At 43.8% G+C, this 19,957-nt stretch overlaps 1 protein-coding gene across 3 annotated transcripts in view; it reads right to left on the bottom strand.

The window, feature by feature from the left end:
- The window catches only part of SLC39A10 (solute carrier family 39 member 10), an 802,105-nt gene that overhangs the window by 496,022 nt on the left and 286,126 nt on the right, over nt 1-19,957 (bottom strand). For all 3 annotated transcript variants that reach the window (XM_069615702.1, XM_069615703.1, XM_069615704.1), the window contains exon 5: nt 5,992-6,195. In XM_069615702.1, the coding sequence (XP_069471803.1) occupies nt 5,992-6,195 (204 nt within the window). The remainder of the gene's footprint in view (nt 1-5,991; nt 6,196-19,957) is intronic.

Raw genomic sequence — 19,957 nt, 5'->3', positions numbered from 1 at the left:
GGTGTCCAAAAAGGTGAAGGTGGTGCAGACAAGAGACAGCTGAGGAGAGAATACAGTGATGATGGATTGACAAGAATAGCAAGTATAGGAAAGAGCAGCAGAGAGCGTAGAGGAAGTGTAGCATGAGGCTGGAGAAGTGGAGAAACTTCTGAAAGCTGAAAGAGCTATCGAAAAGAAGTGAGAGGAAACTTGGGAACCTGCAGAAAGAAGTAGAAGGAATTGTAGAATTGGTAATTAAGACCAGTAAAGGATGTGAAGGGGGAAATTTCAGAGCATAGAATGTGGTAGAAGCAAGCCAAAAAGGGCTACCCCCAAGAAGATAGCAAACAGAGGGAACACTTTTTGGGAATGAAACTCCAGGAGAGAAGCAGAGGAGGAGAGAGGGACTGGAGCAGGCGGCTGGACGAGCAGAACCCTGACAGAGGAGAAGTGGAGAACCTACTGATCTCCCTGTCCCAGCATTAGGACAGCCCCCTGTCATCCTCCGACTCCAATCCATATCAGAAGGCCGAACCGACTAAGAGAAACCACCAACAGAGTCCAGTACGGCGCTAAGAACCAAGGGGAAAGGGCTCAGAGTATTGTGTGAAAAAGGATGTGGGAACCCTTAACCCAGGTCTGAAAACGCAAGAGAAGAGACCCCCAAAACCTTGGAAAATATGGTGTGGGAACCCATTAAAACTCAGAACTGTGAGCTCATAAGTACTGTGTAGATTTTCCAGGGCCAACCAACCCTAAACTCGGAACACTTTACTTTCACAAGAGACATTTTCTTTGGATATGTTCTCCCACAACACTACTCCACAAAGGTGAAGACCCCTCCTGACAATTTCTAGCTTAATTCAAACAGTAGGTTTATTTTGGCCAATCCTGCACACATTTAGTAATACAACTTTGTTAATCTGTTTACATGGTCTGGCCTGTTTGTCAATCAATGCCCGGTATATGACCACAGGAACTGGATTTCGCTAACCCTTCAGGCTGACCAGACAAATCTTAGAAAGGCTACTCTCCAATTTATGCGTTGCATGTCAGACTTGTGTGTGGTTTCTAAAGAAGAACCCATTAATTTAGAATGGAAAATATGTAATTCCCAATGGAGTCCATTCTCACTGGAGTATAGACTTTTAAGGCTGTTCAGGCAACCAATGATCCCTGGAGGTTACAAAAAGGGAGGACACTGAAGAGGACTTAACTGCTAAATGCACTTATGTGCAGGACAAAAAGAGCAGATTTTGGCAGATGAAAGAGCAAAAGACTTTCTCAGCTGAAGACGTGATGTTGTTGTGACCCTAAAGATGGCACCATAGAAAGAAGTGCTTCCACTTGAAGGCTTAAGAAGCTCTAGTGGATAGTCTTCTCACCTTTCTCCAAATATCCATGCAGTAGCCTGGGAGATATAAATGCCTGCATTTTATAAATCTCAGGAGCCAAGCTGTCATGTTTAGTGGTGGCAACTTGTGGCGGAGGGCATTACCTTTCAGTATGGACAGAAGATCTGGTCTGCGCAGCAATCACCTTTGATGCTGAATCGACAATGACAGAAGATCCAGGCACCATCACCGGCGGGAGCATGCTGGGAAATTATGATCATTATTGTTACTCTTGATTCCCTCAGCTTGATTATCACCTTGGATATCAGGATAATCAGAGGAAAACCATACAGAGATTCCTCTAAACAATCTATCACAAGGCGAGCCCCATACATCCATTACCAAATACCTGGTGGCAAAGATTTGTTATTTTGAAAATTATGTTTGGGGGGGAAACAGCTCTGTATGGAAATTCCCCAGCATTGTTCTATTTGTGGTCTTCCTTAAACAACCGACACAAAAAGCCCATCAGCACATTATGGGCTCCTGGAATGTGCACTGTGATTATGTTCATATTCCCGGCAAAATGCCAGAGCAAAATAGCCTGGGTTACTTAAGACAAGGCCCTTGGTATCTTCCCTCCCTGTTTTTCCAGGTAGTACATCACAATCATGTTCCTCTGGCTAAGCAGTATGTTTGAATGAAAGAAAAGCATTCAGCTGTTGATGAACAGCCCTCAGTTCCAGCGTGTTGTTGTGGACCAGAGGTCCTTTGTCAAAAATGTACCCTTCCAAAGTTGTACAAAACCGACTCAAAGCAGCCAGTCACTATTTCCTTAGTCAGTGTAACCGTTTGCAAGTCTACTCTGTTAAGTAACTTTAACCTACTCCACCTGCGTAACAATTCTTTTGAAGAGGATGACAGGGCTTGGTTTTCTTCCCAGGAGTCTTGTTTCTGAGACCACTGGTCCTCCACACATTCCTGCAGTGTCCTCATGTGTAACTGACTCATGAGCGTTTGGAACAATAAAGATGCAGAATGCCATGGAGCACAGAAGTCACCCAACAGTTGGGAGGGCAGGGGGTTCTCAGTAGATTGATGCATTTTTCAGAGATCGGAAAAACTCTTTTGTACTAGACACTCTTAACGTGGTAGGGTCCAGAACTGTTCATAAGGATTGGATTGAAGCTACTAAGTTGAGTTCTCAGAGGAGTTTTTATATTCAACACCAAGGCCCAGCTCTCAAACAGTGAGGCACTTGAAAGTCCTGATTCGCTTTTTCCAATTAACTGGCCTTCATCAGGCAGACATCAAGATATGGCTAGAACAGGATACTCTTGAACCTTCCCAGATGGACTGCCACTACAAATATGCACTTGATAACAAAAACATGGGACCTATTTGAGCTGCAATGGGAGTACTTTGCATTAGAAGTATTAATAATCCGCTGTTGTGAAGATTTAGTATGTGGACATATGCATCCTAAAGGTCAACAGCACTTAGTCAATCCCCTCAATATATATTTCGTCACCAACTTAGCTGTCACTTTCAAATGTAGTCAATATTGAGCAGACACTGTTTTTCAGATGAGGAAGCACCTTGAGTATAAGGCCTCTTCCTCAATAGGGAAACAGCACTTTTTCTTCTGCATTCATTTCAAAGAAGAAATCGACTTCTTGGATCTCCTAGTCCAGATACGGTGGGCGTATACGTTACAGTGGAATGATGTGTGGTGAATGAAAAAAAAAAACTGATCTTGTACCCATTTTAATTATTTTTTATGCCAAGTGGTCTACAGTGATATTTATCCACAATGTTAGGCGATTTGCGATGCCTTTGGGGGTTTGGAGGCGATGAAGCATGGGATAGATTTATTGCCGCCACAGAGGTAGGGGTGGTGTTCTTATTGCCGCAGCTGGTGGACCATTTACTCTCCCTTTCTTATACTTTTCAAGTAGAGTGTAAGAATTAAGAGGCTGTTGCGGACAATATTGCGACTGATTGTAGAAGGGTGCAACCTTCTCTCATCGTGGCTTTAGGAATCCCTCGGCTAGTCTCTCTGCTTTGGTCCCAAGCCTACGGCATTCAAGGTTTCTGCTTTAGTTTTCCTGCAGGTCACTTCCTCGTCAGAAATTGGGTAGTATCTAAAAGGGGAGAGCAAAGATATTTTGCAGGGAGTCCACTTTGAGTTCAGTCATTCTAGACCAGGACTGTCTGTGGATTGTCAGGATATTAACAATAGCCCTGTGCCGCCAATTCAGAAATGTCCTCTACACTGATGAGTTGGTCTGACAATAGAGGAACTTTTGTTATCACAAGGAAATCTGCTTTTTATCCTCTGGCAGGAAGGAGACATAATGCCGGACCCACTGCCACAGATCCCAGTCGTATCTTCCCAACAGTGCAGAGGAACTGGCAACCCTAAGGTTTTTACGGCTGTAGTAAATGCCATTTTTACCTACAGCATCTATCTGAGGTCAGAGTCAAGAAGGTTTTCTTTGTAGATTGATTTATACCAGGTACAAGAGCATTCAACAGGCAAGAACCTTCCTCAGGCTTTAGAGACTCAAATAAATGGTAGACAAATTGTGGAGCCAAAACGTGAAAGTAGATCATTCTTCTTGTCGCCTCCAAAAAGGTGAGTATGTCATGAGCCAGTGAGGATCTCAGGGGGGTGGAATCTGGAGACAAGGGAGAGTACTCAATCAAATCAGTGGTGGTGTAGACTGTTCCCTGGGAATATGAGGAGACTGTGGTGTGATGGGCCTAGGATGTGTAAAAGATTTTGGAAAAGTAGTATCCCTTGGTCTAGGGATGGAAGAAGACCTAGGAGATGTGCACTTTCTGTTCACCTTGGGTTGGCAGGGATTCTCTAGGGTACTTCAGGGATGTCTTAGGCCGTTTTGGTGTGTGCATGTGTGCATGTGTGCTAGTGAAGCAGTCCCATCTCTTAATGTAACGTGGCACTAAAGTGAGCGATATTGAAGGATCCTTCGATGTTGGCATTTTCAACAGCACAGTATGGTCCAGAGAAAGATTTTCTCGACGACGAACATGTCGCATCCATGATTTTTCACATTAAAGATATGAATGTCCACCTGTGACAGCAGTGGTGCTGGTCAGCCTGCTGGTGCCCTACCTTACGCTTGCCAGTTTCCGAGACCACCATATATGCTGCCCCTCTGAAGGCCAGATCATTTCTTAGTTTTTTGGGAGGTTGGGAGCATCTAGATGACCAGAGACTCATAGAAGGTTTGCCTGGATTCAGGTGCTTATATGGCATTTATTTGACAAATTGAGAAATGATTATACGAAAGGGAACAAGGGAGACATACACTACACGCTGCATGATAATCCATTTTAAATGTCTTCCCACCACATGAGTCCCCTTTATCAAGTAGTGCTAGGATGTTCCCTGGAAAAAGGATGAGGTATGGCAAAGAATGAGGAAAACACTGGAAGAAAAACGGCCTTACCTTGAGCGTAGTGAGATATTCTGAAAAATTATTGCTTGAGGTGTTCTCAGAGATCCTTGCACTATAGTAAGAGAATAACTAAGGCTCAACTGTTCCCACACTGCATGATGGACTTTTCAGTGAAGCCTTGCTGCCTTAACATATCAGCTGCCATTTTTCCTTAAACATCTACCATCTTGTTTCTCGGTCTAGTTTTTCACTATGGGCACAGCTAGAAAGAACTTTATAACACAGACACTTTGGAGGAGTTTGTATATGTAAAACATGTAAAGATAAGCCATATATAGCCAGCATTTACATAAGAATGCTTCACACACACTTCTAATGAAAATGTGTTCTGAGATCCAACCCATAGACACTCCTATCATTTAGGCTACAGTAGGAAATGTATCTACAAATATAAAAGCATGTGTAACATATCTGATCTGCAGGAGGTTCCCAGTAGCTTTGCAACATGAGCAATGGCAGAATTTGACTTTACCCCCAAACTCATCAATTGTGGAACTCTACTGTTCTGTGCTTATGCATATGGAGAAATATGCAAATGGTGGTAGCTGGTGAAAATGTACAGCCGTCACTCAAATGGTTAACTGGCAACCGAAAACAGGGACAGAAAATAGGGCTCAAGTGTCACATGCATTCTGCCAGAGCATACCCATGCATGAACACCCGATTTACAGAGAGGACTTGCATGTAGAAAGAAGAACTGGCTGAGAGGACATGCATTCAGAAAGAAGGACTGGTTGAACGAGGCAAGGGATCTGCTACCAGCATATCCATGCATATATAATTGTTGGAGACACAGAATAGACTCACGTATGCTTTGGCATCCAGAATCCACGTGGGTGGAGGGCTTGGGATAGCCCTTCACCAACATAGCTCCACATTTGCAGGGATGGGCCTTAAACTGCTAATTCATATGGGTGAGTTGAAAAAGGATTCCGGGTACTAATGTTTAGAAATGTTATTACTCCATTTAAGACATCGAGGGGAAGCCTGAGAAAAGGGAATTTGGAAGGCATCAATTTTTCCTAATCCGACCACATGCAAAATGCAGTTTTTCCTCAATTACCGGTGTGTTTCGGCAAACACAAGTTAGAACATGCTTCAGTGAAACAGCCCATGGTAATCAACTTTGTACAATGCAACTGTTTGTTGATGCAATACACAACAGTGGCCCTTAAAGTAAAAGAAGTACTTACCTTTTTCTCTTTATAGTGTTTAAACATGCGTAGACAGTGCTCGACGATAAAAAGAAGGTAAATGCCAACAATCGCAACAAGTCCTTTCATTACTGGATCGTGCGTTTCTAAAAAGCTCTCAGTTTCAGCTCCATGACTATGAGAATGGTCATTGTCTTCAGTTTGTCTAGAATCTTCTTCACCATGCTCGTGACCCCCGATAGACTGTTGATAAAGAAGAAATAATACACTATAAAACGGATCCATTAGGAAGGTGAACTATGAGATATTTTGTCTATTATGAATAGGTTGCTCAGAGCAGGGTTCGGTATCTCGGTTAAGTTACACCCGATTTGCTTGTGAATACTGCTTTAAACTATTTTCAATAAACCACACTTCACGGACACAAATGGAGCACTTACAAATGAAGGACCGACAATTTACTTCAGAGTAACAAACTCAATTTCTCTAAAATATGTATCCATGACATTTCTTTTAATGCCACTCGCCAATTACATTAATATACTTATCAACACTTAAACTTAGGACACTCGGGTGCAACTTCGTGTGATCGCAAAATATTCTAAGCCTTTGAGACAGTGTTTCAGGGTATACACATGCGACACTAGGATGACAGGGATCAGAAACCAGACCTGGAGTAAATCTCTGAGAAATAAACTATTATTGAGGTATTTAAAGGTGCGGTTCACTTAGGAGTTTTATTCGACAAGGCAGCTATTTTTTATTACATTTTTTCTTTCAATGCATCTTACCTTAGATTTCCAGACATTTATATATATGAACCGCATGGGTCCAAAAACCACCATCTTGTGATAATCTGATCAGTCGATCGCCTAAGCTCAAATGCCCTGGTGGCAAAAAAGTAGAACACACCCATCATGGTGACATCCAGAATGTCAGTCCGCTAAGCTAGGCCCTTTGTCTAACTTGTGCACTGACGTTGTGACAAACGTCCTATTTACGCATTGTAGTGTGTCCGTGGAAATCACATGACGGCTCTTCGCTCAATAAATATCTACAAACCCTTTCTCCTTGACATTTGAGTTCTTCCTTCCTTTGTGTCTATCCATTTTATTTCTGGCCTTCAAGACACATTCTTTTTGCTCAGTTCATCTACCAACTACGATGCAGACAAAAAAAAGGTACTTCCACTACTTAAAATGGCTTTTCTCTTCATGAACTTTGCATTTCAATAATTAAATAATAGACAAATGTGTTACCTGAAATGCAGATACATATATGAGTACATGGTTTCATGTACCAATGATTACAGTGCAAATTTACTTTAACATAATTGACAACACACTTTTCTCAACTGAATTTGTTCTCTTACGACTTTCTTTCTGAATACCATTTTAAAAACAACTATGTACATGTGCATTTAAAAATCTAATATTTCTTTCCCAGTTATTACTTACCAATTCATGCATGAACCGAAATACACTTGGTGTACATGCGTTAGATGTCAATTGATGCAATTGTTGGTTGAAAACACATGCTGCCGCAACACACTCCGAATGCTTGGCCTACCATATCCGAAGATGAACCTCCATCACCATGTGTGACCCAGCAAAGGAACTTCAAGGCAGCCTGCTTTAAAAATGGTCTTTGTCGAAAATGATGATGCTGACTATTCACACAAACTTTCTGAAACAGTTTGCCCTTGTGTTCCCAGCAAGGAGTAAGTATTGTGTCAATGCCTTTTAACTGTTGTAAACTTGCACAATTACCTTATATATCCATTTATAATGCTATTGTGATCTCGTTAGTTCACTATATTTATATTCCCAAATGTTTTATACTTATGTTATTCTAAACCAATTGTTTTTGTTGAGTCCTCAAATTTCTTTTTTCACAAGTATAACCACCACAAAAGAAAACTCCAATGGAGTTAATTCCCCGTAAATATACATTTGCATATCAATGTCTAAATATTTGATATTATCTGATAATATGTTTTGACTTTCCTATGTATGCCAACTTTAATCAAAGTTATGAGAAAAAAGTTAAAATGAATTATTCAATTAGTTCAACAGAGCTATTTTCTCGATTATTTACACAGATGGTTTGGGCTTGTGGGCTTTTTCGATCGTACACATGATGGATTCACGGAAGAATGTGATTCCGAGTTTGTCATGTTATCCTACCTTTATTAGAGTCATCTGGGGAATATACTTCATTTGTCCAGACATTTCCAAATCCTGATCAATATAACCTGTAGTTATCATTCCATTATTTATTTAAACGCAATGTTTTGACAAAAGTTAAGACATTTTTATAAAATGCTTCTACTTATAATAACTTTCAAATATGACTCCTCTATCTTTGATATTGTAAGATACATTTGAATGTATTCTTTTCATAACCCTCATACACAACTTGATCTTATTTTGATACGTTTTAAGTCATTCAGCTCAGCATAAACGTATCTGTGGCAGTACAAACAATAACTTCATGCAGTCTAAAAAAGGTTGCATTGCTTATACTTATCTTTGCGAATCAAGTTTCTTCTGTTCTCCACGCACTATAAATATGAGGGTATTACATTTATGAATAGGTTTGCAAGAATAAGTAAATACGAATGATCTTGAGACTTTTTTATGGTGTTTCAAAAAATAACTAGATGAAGTGGAAAAGGTACTCATCCGTCACCAACACCATAGAACATCAATACATAAAACGTGTAGAAATAATGGTATTGGTACTGCTTTGACTGCATTACCCATCTTACACTGACTTTATCGTAATGTATCCCACCACCACAACCTTATAAAAGGCATTTTTCACTTTGTACATGCGCTCTCAATGGGGTGGGTTTTTCTGCTCCACGTCCCTGTACAGAACTCGATGTACACCTCAAAGAGGTCCTTTAATTTATCTCGCAATTATTGCCCACATGGTCTCCGCCAGAGCAGTGTCTCCATACTCTCCTTTGAAGACCCTGTCCCTGCAATTAAGATATGTATGTCACCGTTGACGAGGGCCTGGACCTATTCTGCTCACTACATCCTGATCACCCCACAACTCCCTTATCTTATCAAAGGTAGTTCTCACCCTGTGCCTGCACTCACAATTGTCATGGGTGGCCCACTTTATTTTACGAAATTGTACATCATCAATCCTGCACCTACCTCAAAAGTTTGCATATATTCATATAAGGTTATGTTCTGATTGTATATCACGCCCAGAAAAAAGAAAAAGAAAACAAAAAATGCTTAGGGCAGTCATCCCATGCAACAACTTCAGATACATACCCACTTTTCAAAGTGCTTATAAACTACTTCAAATCCCTAGCAAGAAAATATCTCTTCATTCTAGAACAAATATTACCATTGCTAGGCTATTTTTCTTCGTTGATGAATCGCCACTTAGATTCTTGAAACCATAGGTAATTGAACTCAAGTTTATTACACTTTGCTTATTATAACCAAAGAAGTGCATTTTAAACCATTTTCTCTTCATATTTTATTTTCATACATCTCCTTTATTTATCAATTTCAAACATTTTAATGCATTTTTATATCTTCACTACATAGGATGTGCTTTTGTAACTATTTAATGTATGGTCATCGCTCTCCACTTTTTTGTGGCACCAGGGAGTTCCAAAACACCAGGTTTTATTTTTGGTGGTTTAAAGAAAAACAAATTATATTGGGAGGTAGGGAGCTTCAAAGCTAACCACTGAGCTCATAGTGACGGTCAGAGGCACTGTCTTGATTGCCTATGATTAAGTGTGACCACGAGCCTCTTATCTCCACCTTGTTAGGTGGAGAGGCTGTGAAAACAGACCCCTTGTCATCAGTCACTCATGTCTAAACTCACCCTAGGCTGTGTCTCAGCAGAAAAAGACAGGCATGCCTAGGTTCATGTTCTCATCAACATGAGTAAACATATACAGTCAGGAATTGTACAGTTCTTAGACTCAAAGAGATGCCACTCTGACACATTACTTCGAATTATACACATGACACAGGAGTTATCATGTTAATGCATTTAATATGACCCCCATATCTTGTGAGGGTTCTTATTCTCATTAAACAAGCTAAAGCAAAAGCAGAGATAACATCACACCTATGAACAAGATTGCTATGTAGGCAAAGAGCATGTTTGAATGGCTAAATAATAGAACAAGTGGTGGTTTATTTTAACAGCCTGGGTAACCTTTATCTCTCATTAAGCTACACCTCAGCAGCTTCCACCTTGCGGGATCCCCTCAGCAGCGTTGTCACCAGCAGTTGCTCTTGCCTAGAGAGGGGGCTGGGGAAAGTGTGCAGAGCAGGCATAAACCTCTTTCTCTCAAACAAGAGTTCAAATGGAGTCTTACCGTTGCAAAGAGACGGGCGTAGTAAATTATTTAAACTTCTGCTAACAAGATGCACGTGGCCTACCCAGTTACCCCCCCCCCCCCCCAAAGGATGCATTTAGTTGTCGTGCACAACATTATTGAGTGGTTTGCCCATCATATGAGCCCATTTCATCTCTGGATAATACAGGTTTAGAAAAGTGCAGCTCTGATCCGCAAGCCTCTACCTGGCTATGTCAGGGCCCGCCCTGCGAAAGCTGGACCATTATCAGCATGGAGTGAGTTGCTGTCATGGCTACAACACCCCAGAGCGCCTGTATGACTGATTTGCAGTCTGCTCTCTTTTGGAATCATCCAGGTGAACCTAGTGCAAGAATCCACTATTACTAGAATATATGTGTACGTATTTATTGCTGGTAGTGGGCCTATAGGATCCAGATACTAATCTCAAAAGGCGAGGTTGCCTTCCTTAAAGTAGCCTCTTTAGGCTTGTTGCTGTGGTCCACAGTTGTCTTCAGACATGTGTCCGAGTTTGCTATGTATACTTTAACCTGTTGCTATAATCCTGGCCACCAATACCCGTCAAGGAGCAGCTGTGCAGTTGCAGTAACCCCAAAATGGGTAGATGCAAGTCCAGCATGTGTGGCTGTTACTAGCTTTTCCCGGTCTGCTCTATTAGAGATTGATCTTTGATTAAGATCCCCTTTTTCATAGGAATTGTGACTACTGCTTTAATATTCTCAATGTCAGATGTAACTACTTGGGAAACCTTTTGGACTCAGTAAAATGCCCAAACAAGCTTTTTTATTTCCTCATCCATTGCAGTTGCTGAGCGAGTCATGGCTGCCGTCCTTCTCACTGTGTGCTCTTTGGCATATTTATCTGCTAATGCATTGCCAATGCTATGAATGTGCCCTTCAGTATGTGCTCTTGTGTGCATCACCCATCACAAAGGGTAAGTCTGTTTAAGGTTCCACACTTTTCCAGAGTTGGCTGGAAGCAAACGTTTTATGTCTAATGTCTCTAAAGTCATTTTGAATCCATCAATGTTATAAGCCCTGACAATGTAATCTGAATCTGAGACTACCAGTTTGGGCTTCTCTGAGTCTGTTTGGTGCAATGCAAGCAGCAATTCAGCAGTCTGGGCAGACATTTCCCGGATGCTTTGTTGCAATATCAGTATGTATGAATACTTAATGTGTAAAATATCCTACCACTGCTGCACATGCAGCAGCATATGTGGAACATGTTCCAACAGCTAGAACGGCAGAGCCATCGCAGTAAGTTATTTGGAAAAAAATCAAACAATGGCATGTGAGCCAGTAAGGTGTCTGGTTCTGTATCCATTGTCCAAGTCAATCCACTCATTCTTTGCAATTCTGCTTTATAATGATACTTTACATCTGGAGCATGTTGAGATGCTGACCATTGAATCCATCTAGTATGCAATGCCTTTGCATTGGGCACGCTAGCTTTTGTGGCAGCCACAACTTGAGCTAAAGGTGTATTTATGTGTATGTTTCTATTTGCCACCAACGGCCTTTCTTTCTGAATGATAATCTGAACTGAAGAAAGAATCTTTTCCTCTGGTGTAAATTTTAATTCAGGTGTTTATGTGACTTACACGCAATTGGTTTGGTCTCCCCTAGATTGCAAACTGTGCATGTGAAAGCATTATCTTCTTCCAACAGGTTTATTTCTAAATAATGTTCTGTGTTTCTGTCTTGCAAAGGGTCAGAGTCATTAACGAGTACGGTATGCCCATTCTTTGGTTCATGCTCCTAGCATTTTTCTTCCACTATTGGTGAAAGCTGTTGTCTGTGTGTTATACCACCCTTTTCATCTTGAAACAATACCCCTTTGAGGGTTTCCCTTCCTGGCTTGTCTGGCTTGTTATCCTTGTTAGCCTTCTTTTGTGCCTTGCAGGTCTCCTGCCTGGGTGATCTCTGCCTAGCGATTGATAAGTGGATGTCACTATGTCCCCAAATTGCTCCCTTTTTTCTTGCTCATTTAATTGGGACACTTTTCTATGAACTTTTAACCTTGCAGGCTCTCCTCTCAATAAGCGTAGAATTATGCTCTCAACCATTTCATAATTATTGGATGCAATGGACAAGTCTAATTTCATGGCGGCAGCAGCGCCCTGTGTTCCCATAAGGTCTGCCAATATTGATGCTAAAGATATGATTGACGGAGTGCCTATCAGCTGTAAATCGAGTCAACTATAAATTGAGATCCAGATGTCACAGCTTGCTAAAGGTGGTGTGCAGCCAGAGGGAAGGAACATGGCTAGTGCCCTATACCTATGCTTCAATGTAACCTGGGGATAGGCGGCTTGCAGCTGTCCCAGCTTTTCTGAATACCACTCGAGTATGTCCTCATTTCTGTAAGGGAACGACCCTAATATAATTCTCATTGTCTGTAGCTGCACTCCTCATGCGTCATCTGTCCTTGTGGCTGCTGGGCAGGTGCTATACCATGCTGCGCAGCATATTGCAATGCAAGGTTACATACAGTGTCAAAATGTGCAGCGAGTAGTTGATAGTCGGTTTGTAAAAGGGGCTACTGGGGTTTGGATGAAACCGGACTAAAGTTTATAGTGACAGGTTGGGTGTGGCTAACTCTCCATGTCTAGCATTTGTTTGTGGATAAACTAGATTACCTCTAAACCAGTTGACATGATGTGTATGTGTAAAAGCCAATTCAGGAAACTGGTATGGGCGATTTTGGATGGTATTCAAGTCTCCCATTATCAGAAGAGCTGCATAAACGTTATTTACCTTGTTGGCAGGGGTTTTCAAGTAAGTGAATAGCGATTCAGCGGGCAGCACTCCCAGTTGCCCAATCGCCACTGTAAAGTTTATATTAACGCCCTGACAGTGTGATAAACTAAGCCAATCGAAAACCGCCGTTCTGCAATGTATGGGAATATTGATTTCCTGATGGGCCATCTTCTTTACTCAACTAATCTCTTTATTAAAAAGCTTTTTAGAAAAAGATATTTCTGCCCAGTCCATTTATCGTGACTGTGGTATAAGGTTATTGTTAGCAATGCTACAGTCATCTGTAAGAAGTGCCATCTACCTGTGGGGGCCAGTTGTCTTGATTGCCTACAATTAGGCGTGACCACGAACCTCTTATCTCCACCTCGTTTGAGGCTGTGAAAACAGACCATTGTTCATCAGTCACTCATGTCAAAACTCAACCTAGGCCATGTCTAAGAACTAAAAGACAGACATACTTAGGTTCATGTGCTCATCAACAGGATTAAACATATACAGTCAGGAATTGTAAAGTTATTTGACTCCAAGAGATAAAACTCTGACGCATTACTCTGAACTATACACTTGACACAGGAGTTATGTTAATGCATTTAATATGACCCCCATCTTCTGAGGGTTCTTATTCTCATTAAATAAGCTAAAGCAAAAGCAGATGACATGCATTACTTACCGTAAAAGCATTTATGATGATTGTATCTGCTTAGATTCACAGGCTGTGCATATAATCCGACATCCAGTGGTCACCGCAGAGTATTGCATCTTGTCTTTCGAGAATCGAAAGGGGACGTCGACATGGGCGTTGCTGTAACACTACCCCTATCGTGACGTGTAGTGTACCCAAAATCCCTCACGCGTCAAGGTCGCTCAGATTGTATTTTTTCTGCCATGAGGGAGCCTTATGACCATCGTGAGTGAATACAGAAAGAAGTAGTAAGACGTCTATGGTCCTTCCATCCGAACGGGGAGGAAGGGTGGGCGCATGTGAATCTAAGCAGATACAATCATCAGAAATGCTTTAACCTTAAGTAATGCATGCCTTCTGATGCTTGTTATTCTGCTTAGAATCACATGCTGTGCATAGACTAGAGAGCAGTACCCAAAGTTGGAGGTGGGTTGCGAGAAGGAACAGTAGTGAAAAGATGTCTTAGTACTGCATGTCCCAATTGAGAATCAGACCTAGAAGGAGTGTCTAGGCAACAGTGTTTTGTAAAGGTGTGTATCGACCTTCAGGTTGCCGCTTTGCAAATGGTCTCAAGGGAAACATTTGCAATGAATGCTATGGAGGCCCCAGTGCCTCGAGTAGAATGTGCTCTAGGCTTGAAGGGCAGTTCTCTCTTAGCAAGAGTGTAACAAAGTGTGATGCATTTGACAATCCACCTAGAGATAGTGGATTTGGAAACAGTGTCTCCTTCTCTTCCTGCCGCCAATAAAACAAAAAACTCATTTGTCTTTCTTAGTGGTCGGGTCCTTTCCATGTAAAACATGACTGCTCTGCGTACATCAAGTGTATGTAGGCTTCTTTCACCCATGTTTGAAGGGTTTTGGAAGAACGTTGGTAGTTCTATGGATTGGTTCACATGGAACTTTGAAATTATTTAGGTGCAAACCTAGGGTGAGTGCGCAACACCAACTTGTCTCTGAACTGTTACAAAGGGGTCTAAAACTGAGAGCACTTGTAGTTCACTTACTCTCCTAATGGAAGGAATAGCTATTAAAAAGACAGTCTTGTGGGTGAGATATTCAAGGCTCGCTTTATGCATGGGTTCGAAAGGAGAACCCATAAGTCTAGTCAACACCATGTTTAGGTCCCATCCGGGAGCTGGGTTAGAAATGGGAGGGGGAATTCTCTTTACTCCCTCCATGAAAGCCTTAATAACTGGTATCTTCCACCACAACACCTTTTGTTGTAATGTAGTGTAGGGTGAAAGAGCAGCTAAGTGAACCTTTAGAGAGTTAAAGACCAGGCCTGAGCCAAGTAAATGAGTCGGGTACAAAACAATGTGTGTGGAAGAGCAGTCAATAGGATTGATGCTCTTAGAGTTGCACCAGATGACAAACCGTTTCCACTTACTGGAAAAGCAATATCGAGTGTTGGGTTTTCTTGCCTCCCTGAGTATGTGCATACATCTCTGAGGGAGTTGCAGGTGCCCAAACTCTATGACCTCAGGAGCCAAGCCGCTAAGTTCAATGTCTGCGGGCATGGGTGAAGAGTGTCCCCTTTGTCTTGCGACATGTTGTACGGGCAAGGCAGTTTCATTGGAGGAGACAGAAACATCTTTATCAAATGAGCGAACCTGGGTTGGGGGCCACCAATATCACCGACTGGTTCCTGATGCATCTTGTGCACTATCCTGTTGAGTAGGGGAGTCGGGGGGGGGGCGTAAACAAATTTCCCTGACCATGTTATCCAAAGTACGTTCCCCTTGGAACAGTTCTGGGGGTACCTGGAGGCGTGATCTTGGCATTGAGTGTTTTCAAGAGTTGCGAATAAGTATTTCTGGGGAGCCCCATTAGGCGAAGTCGTTGGAGACGTTGTCTTCCTATAATCGCCATTCGTAATTGACTGGTAGTGGGAAGTCTCTGCTGAGTACGTCCACCAGAAGACTGAGTTCCCCTGGAACATGTTGAGACAGCAGGAACAGGTTATGCTTGAGAGCCCACTTCCAAATGTTCTGGGACAGTTTGGACAGCCCTGGAGAGTGGATGCCCCCTTGTTTGTTCAGATAGGACATCGCCGTGGTGCTGTCTGTGAGGATTAGGACCGTCTTGCCCTGCAGTTGTGTCTGGAAAGCGTTCAGTGCTTTAAACACTGCTAATAGTTCCAACAGGTTTATGTGGTTGGATGCTATGTCCGATGACCAAACTCTGTGCACAGTTTGTTGAAGCAGGTGAGCTCCACACCATGAGAGGGATGCGTCTGTAGTTAGAATGGCCTCCACTGCGGGGGTGGTGAAGGATTTCCCCTTCAAGAGGTTGTTCCTCGACCACCACCGCAACGAGAGAATGAGGGCGGGCGATACAACCACTAGATCGCCCCATTGCCCGCTGGCCTGTCACCACTGGCTGTTGAGCCACTCATGCATTGGACGCATGCTCAAGCGCACGTGAGGAACTAAGTAAATACATGACGCCATCATTCCTAACAGTCGTATAGCCTTGCGTACTGTCACCTCTCGACTGGCTACATATTGAGGGACTTGAAAAAGCATGTTTTAGACCCTCTTGGAGGGGAAGACAAGGCTGTCCTTTGTTCAAATTAGAGCCCCTAGGAACTGCTTGACTTGACTGGAGTCTAGGCTGGATTTCTTCTCGTTGATGGAGAATCCCAGACTGAATACAAGATCTATTGTTCTTTGGGTATTTGATAGACAGGTCTCATAAGAGTCCCCTGTTATCAGCCAGTCGTCGAGGTAAGGTTAAACCTGGATGAATTGCCTGCGCAGGTGTGCTGCGGTCATATATAATACCCTTGGTGCAGAGGCTATGCCGAAGGGTAGTACTTTGAATTGATAGTGTTTTTCTTGTATCATGAACCGGAAGTATTTTCTGTGTGTCGGCAACATTGAAACATGAAAGTATGTATCTTTCATGTCCAATGTTGCCATGTAATCACCCTGCGTGAGCAGGGAGATTACCTCCTGCAGGGTTACCATACAAAACATTTGTGGCTTTACAAATTTGTTCGCTGGATGCAGATCTACTACAGGGCGCATGGTGAGATCCTTTTTGGGTACAAGGAAGTACACTGAATAAATACCTTTGTTTACCTGAGAAAGAGGTACAACCTCTATGGCTTCCTTTTCTTGAAGTGTCTCGACTTCCTGAAGAAGGATACGCAGATGGTCTCCCGTCAAGTCGTCTTGCACGTGGAGGTCTGAACGTTGGGGACTTGCTGAACTCTATACAGTACCCGTGGGCCACGGTCTTTAGCACCCACTCTGTAGTTATCCCCTCCCATGCCTGAAGGAATGATGTTAACCGGCCCCCGACTGGGGTGGCATGGGAGGGGACCCGAAATCTTTGGGTCATTTTGAACCTGAGGCCGGAGAGCCTCTGGGAGTAGAGTTCCGGCCCCTTCCTTTCCCAAGACGCTGACCCCTCTGGGGATATGAGGTGGTGCAACCGCTGGTTCCCTGTGGAGAAGACCAATTGTTTCCCGAGGTGTACTGTGTTGAGGGAAGCGTTGGCCACGAAAAATGCATCTGGACCCAGATCCTCGTCGTGTGTAGGGTCTTTGGGTGATATGGTCTAGCGTGCTCCTTCTTTGCGGTCTCGAGAGCCTCGTCGACAGCTTTTCCAAATAGGTTGGATTCTCTTCCAAGGGTTTATTAATAAGTGACGCTTGCGTTTCTGGCTTGAAACCAGAGTTCCTTAGCCATGCATGGCTTTTTAGGAGGTTGCCCTGCGTCAAAGATCGACCCGTTGTCTCAGCTGAATCCAAAGTGTTCTTAAGTATGCTTTGGTTTCCTTTTCTGCCTTCGGTTACTGTGGCCAGAAGGGGAGTCCGTAATGGTTCAGGAACCTCCTGCAGGCCTTCCTGTAACAAGGCCCACTGAGCATCTGCATAGCTAGCTAACAAGGTGGCATTGTTAGCGATGCGTGTAGAAAAAGCTGCTGCGGCCGTGACCCTTTTTCCCAGGGCATAGAGCCTTTTACACTCTTTGTCAGGGGGTGCCTCATAGGTTGACAGGGAAACCCCTCCCTTTTCCTTGTAGTGGTCACCACCAGAGATTATGGGGTAGAGTGACCTCGGGGATCATAGGGGGAAGGCCGAAAAAGCTTTTCTATCCTCGGATTAACTGCTCTTGTGAGTGCAGGTGTTGCCAACGAGGGAGCCAAACGCTTTCTAATCGAATTGAGGAGAGGAATAGCCTGGCTGGATGGCGGCTTCTCTTTAAGAATATCCCCCACAAAGTCAGCCTCAGGAACAGCTTCATTGGTGGTGATTTTGAAATGTTCTGTTGCTTTGTGCAACATGGCGTTAAACGTCATTTGAATCATCCACTGGAGAGAGCTGTTTATCGGGAGTAGTCTGTGGGGAATCCAAACAGAGCATCAGGATCTGGTGAAGGGTTTGGAGACTGCCAAGGTTGAGGGTCACCCATATCTGGGTTCTCCCCTCAACTCTCTATGGGTTCATGCATATCCTCAGGATGGATGAAATGATCTTCATCCTGAATGTCTTCAAGAACTTCCTCCTCAGTGAGGTAGCGAGTGTACACATCCTCTTCGTGAGAGGGGTCGAAGAGTCTTGGAAATGTAGCCATGGGGTCCAAAATGCTTTGTTCCCGTGATCTTTTGGGGGTGGATTGCTCTGATAAGGTAACAAACCTATCGAGCCTTTCCATACAATTCTCAAATGTGTCCATAGTCCAAACAGAAGACCCAGAGGGGTCTAGAGGTGGAAAGGGCTCCTGTAAACGATCCTCTGCCGCCAAATGTCGATATTTTTGTCTCCATGCCGACGAAATATCCCCTTCGCCTTCCGAAAACTCCTCCCGGGGGACCGACAGAGGTGGCGTGTCCCTGCGTTTCTCCTTAGGCTTTGCGGAGGGTTCCGACATTAGGCCATCTCTGGATTTCGATGGATTTTTGGCCTTTACTGTAGGCCTCATTGAATCCTTTAACCGTCGACTGAAACAATTCTTGCGATGCTCTCGGCAACGTCCTCCGCAGACGGGAGACGCATAGCCTCGGCCTGCGGTTGTTTAGTTTTCGGTGGAGCCAGCGGCTTGTCTCTGGCGGACGCCTTCTTTGGCAGAGCCGGGGCCTTGTCGTCAGCGGATGTCACCTTACGATACTTCTCGACGGAACTTGGAATTTAGGAGTAGCGCCCTTTGTTTTCGTGTGGCCGGTCGCTAGGCGCATCTGCGACTATGGGGAGAGCTGCCGATTGTTACGGTCGCAGCTACAGCCGGAACATCCGGCGTGCCCGTTGGCACTGTGGTGGTCTTTGACTTCGTCGAAGTCTGGCCGGGGGTTGTGTGCTTAGTGATCTGCAAATGTTCATCTTTGTCGCCGGGGTGTAGATTCCCTATAGCAGTGCCTGAGCCGTGCCGGGGGGGGGGGGGGGGGGGACGGCGGGGACTCCGTGTCGTCTGTCCCCGTGTCGGAGGTATGCGCGTCACTATTGCCCTCGTCACACTTGGCGGTTGCGGCAGTGGGAGATGACTCGGCCTTCCACATCCCGTAGGTCGCCCACCGCTTGACACATCGCTCCTTCAATGTTTTAGGACGGAGGAGCTTGCAAGCCGCACAACCTTCTTCGTTGTGATCGATAGGCAAGAAACTGTTACACTGTCGATGCTCATCTCTCCAAGGAAATTTGCCCTTGCAGATGGAGCAAAACCTAAATGCAGTCCTCTCCATAGCCGGGGACAGGGAAAGTGAAAAAGACCAAAGAGGAAAGGGGGAGGAAAGAGAAAGGCATTCTCTCAGATTGTACAGAAATGTCCACCCCGACCCCGCTCTCCCTACTGTGTAGGCCGGCTGGAAGGCCCGGCCACGTGGTCACCAGCGCCGACTGGATCACCGTCTGTCGAAGGTCTGCTGGAGGTTTCGGCGGAGATCCGGAACAGCCATCGAAAGAAAGAGCGGTTGGGGTGATCTCAAATATTAATATAATCTATTCGACCAAGGGTCGATGCGACAATTCACAATGTCTCTGAACGAGCTCTGCTTAAGGCGACCGTATGCTGGGCAGAAAAAAACAATCCGAGGGACCTCAAAGCGTGAGGGATTTTGGGTTCACTACACGTCACAATAGGGATAGTGTTACAGGCACGCCCATGTCGACATCCCCTTTTGATTCTCGAAAGACAAGATACAATACTCCGTGGTGACTACTGGATGTCAGACTGTATGCACAGCATGGGATTCT

This window comes from Ambystoma mexicanum, chromosome 9, assembly GCF_040938575.1.
Source record: "Ambystoma mexicanum isolate Mex_15411 chromosome 9, UKY_AmexF1_1, whole genome shotgun sequence".
Taxonomy (NCBI): Eukaryota; Metazoa; Chordata; class Amphibia; order Caudata; family Ambystomatidae; genus Ambystoma; species Ambystoma mexicanum.
This window is presented reverse-complemented; position numbering and strand designations above follow the sequence as displayed.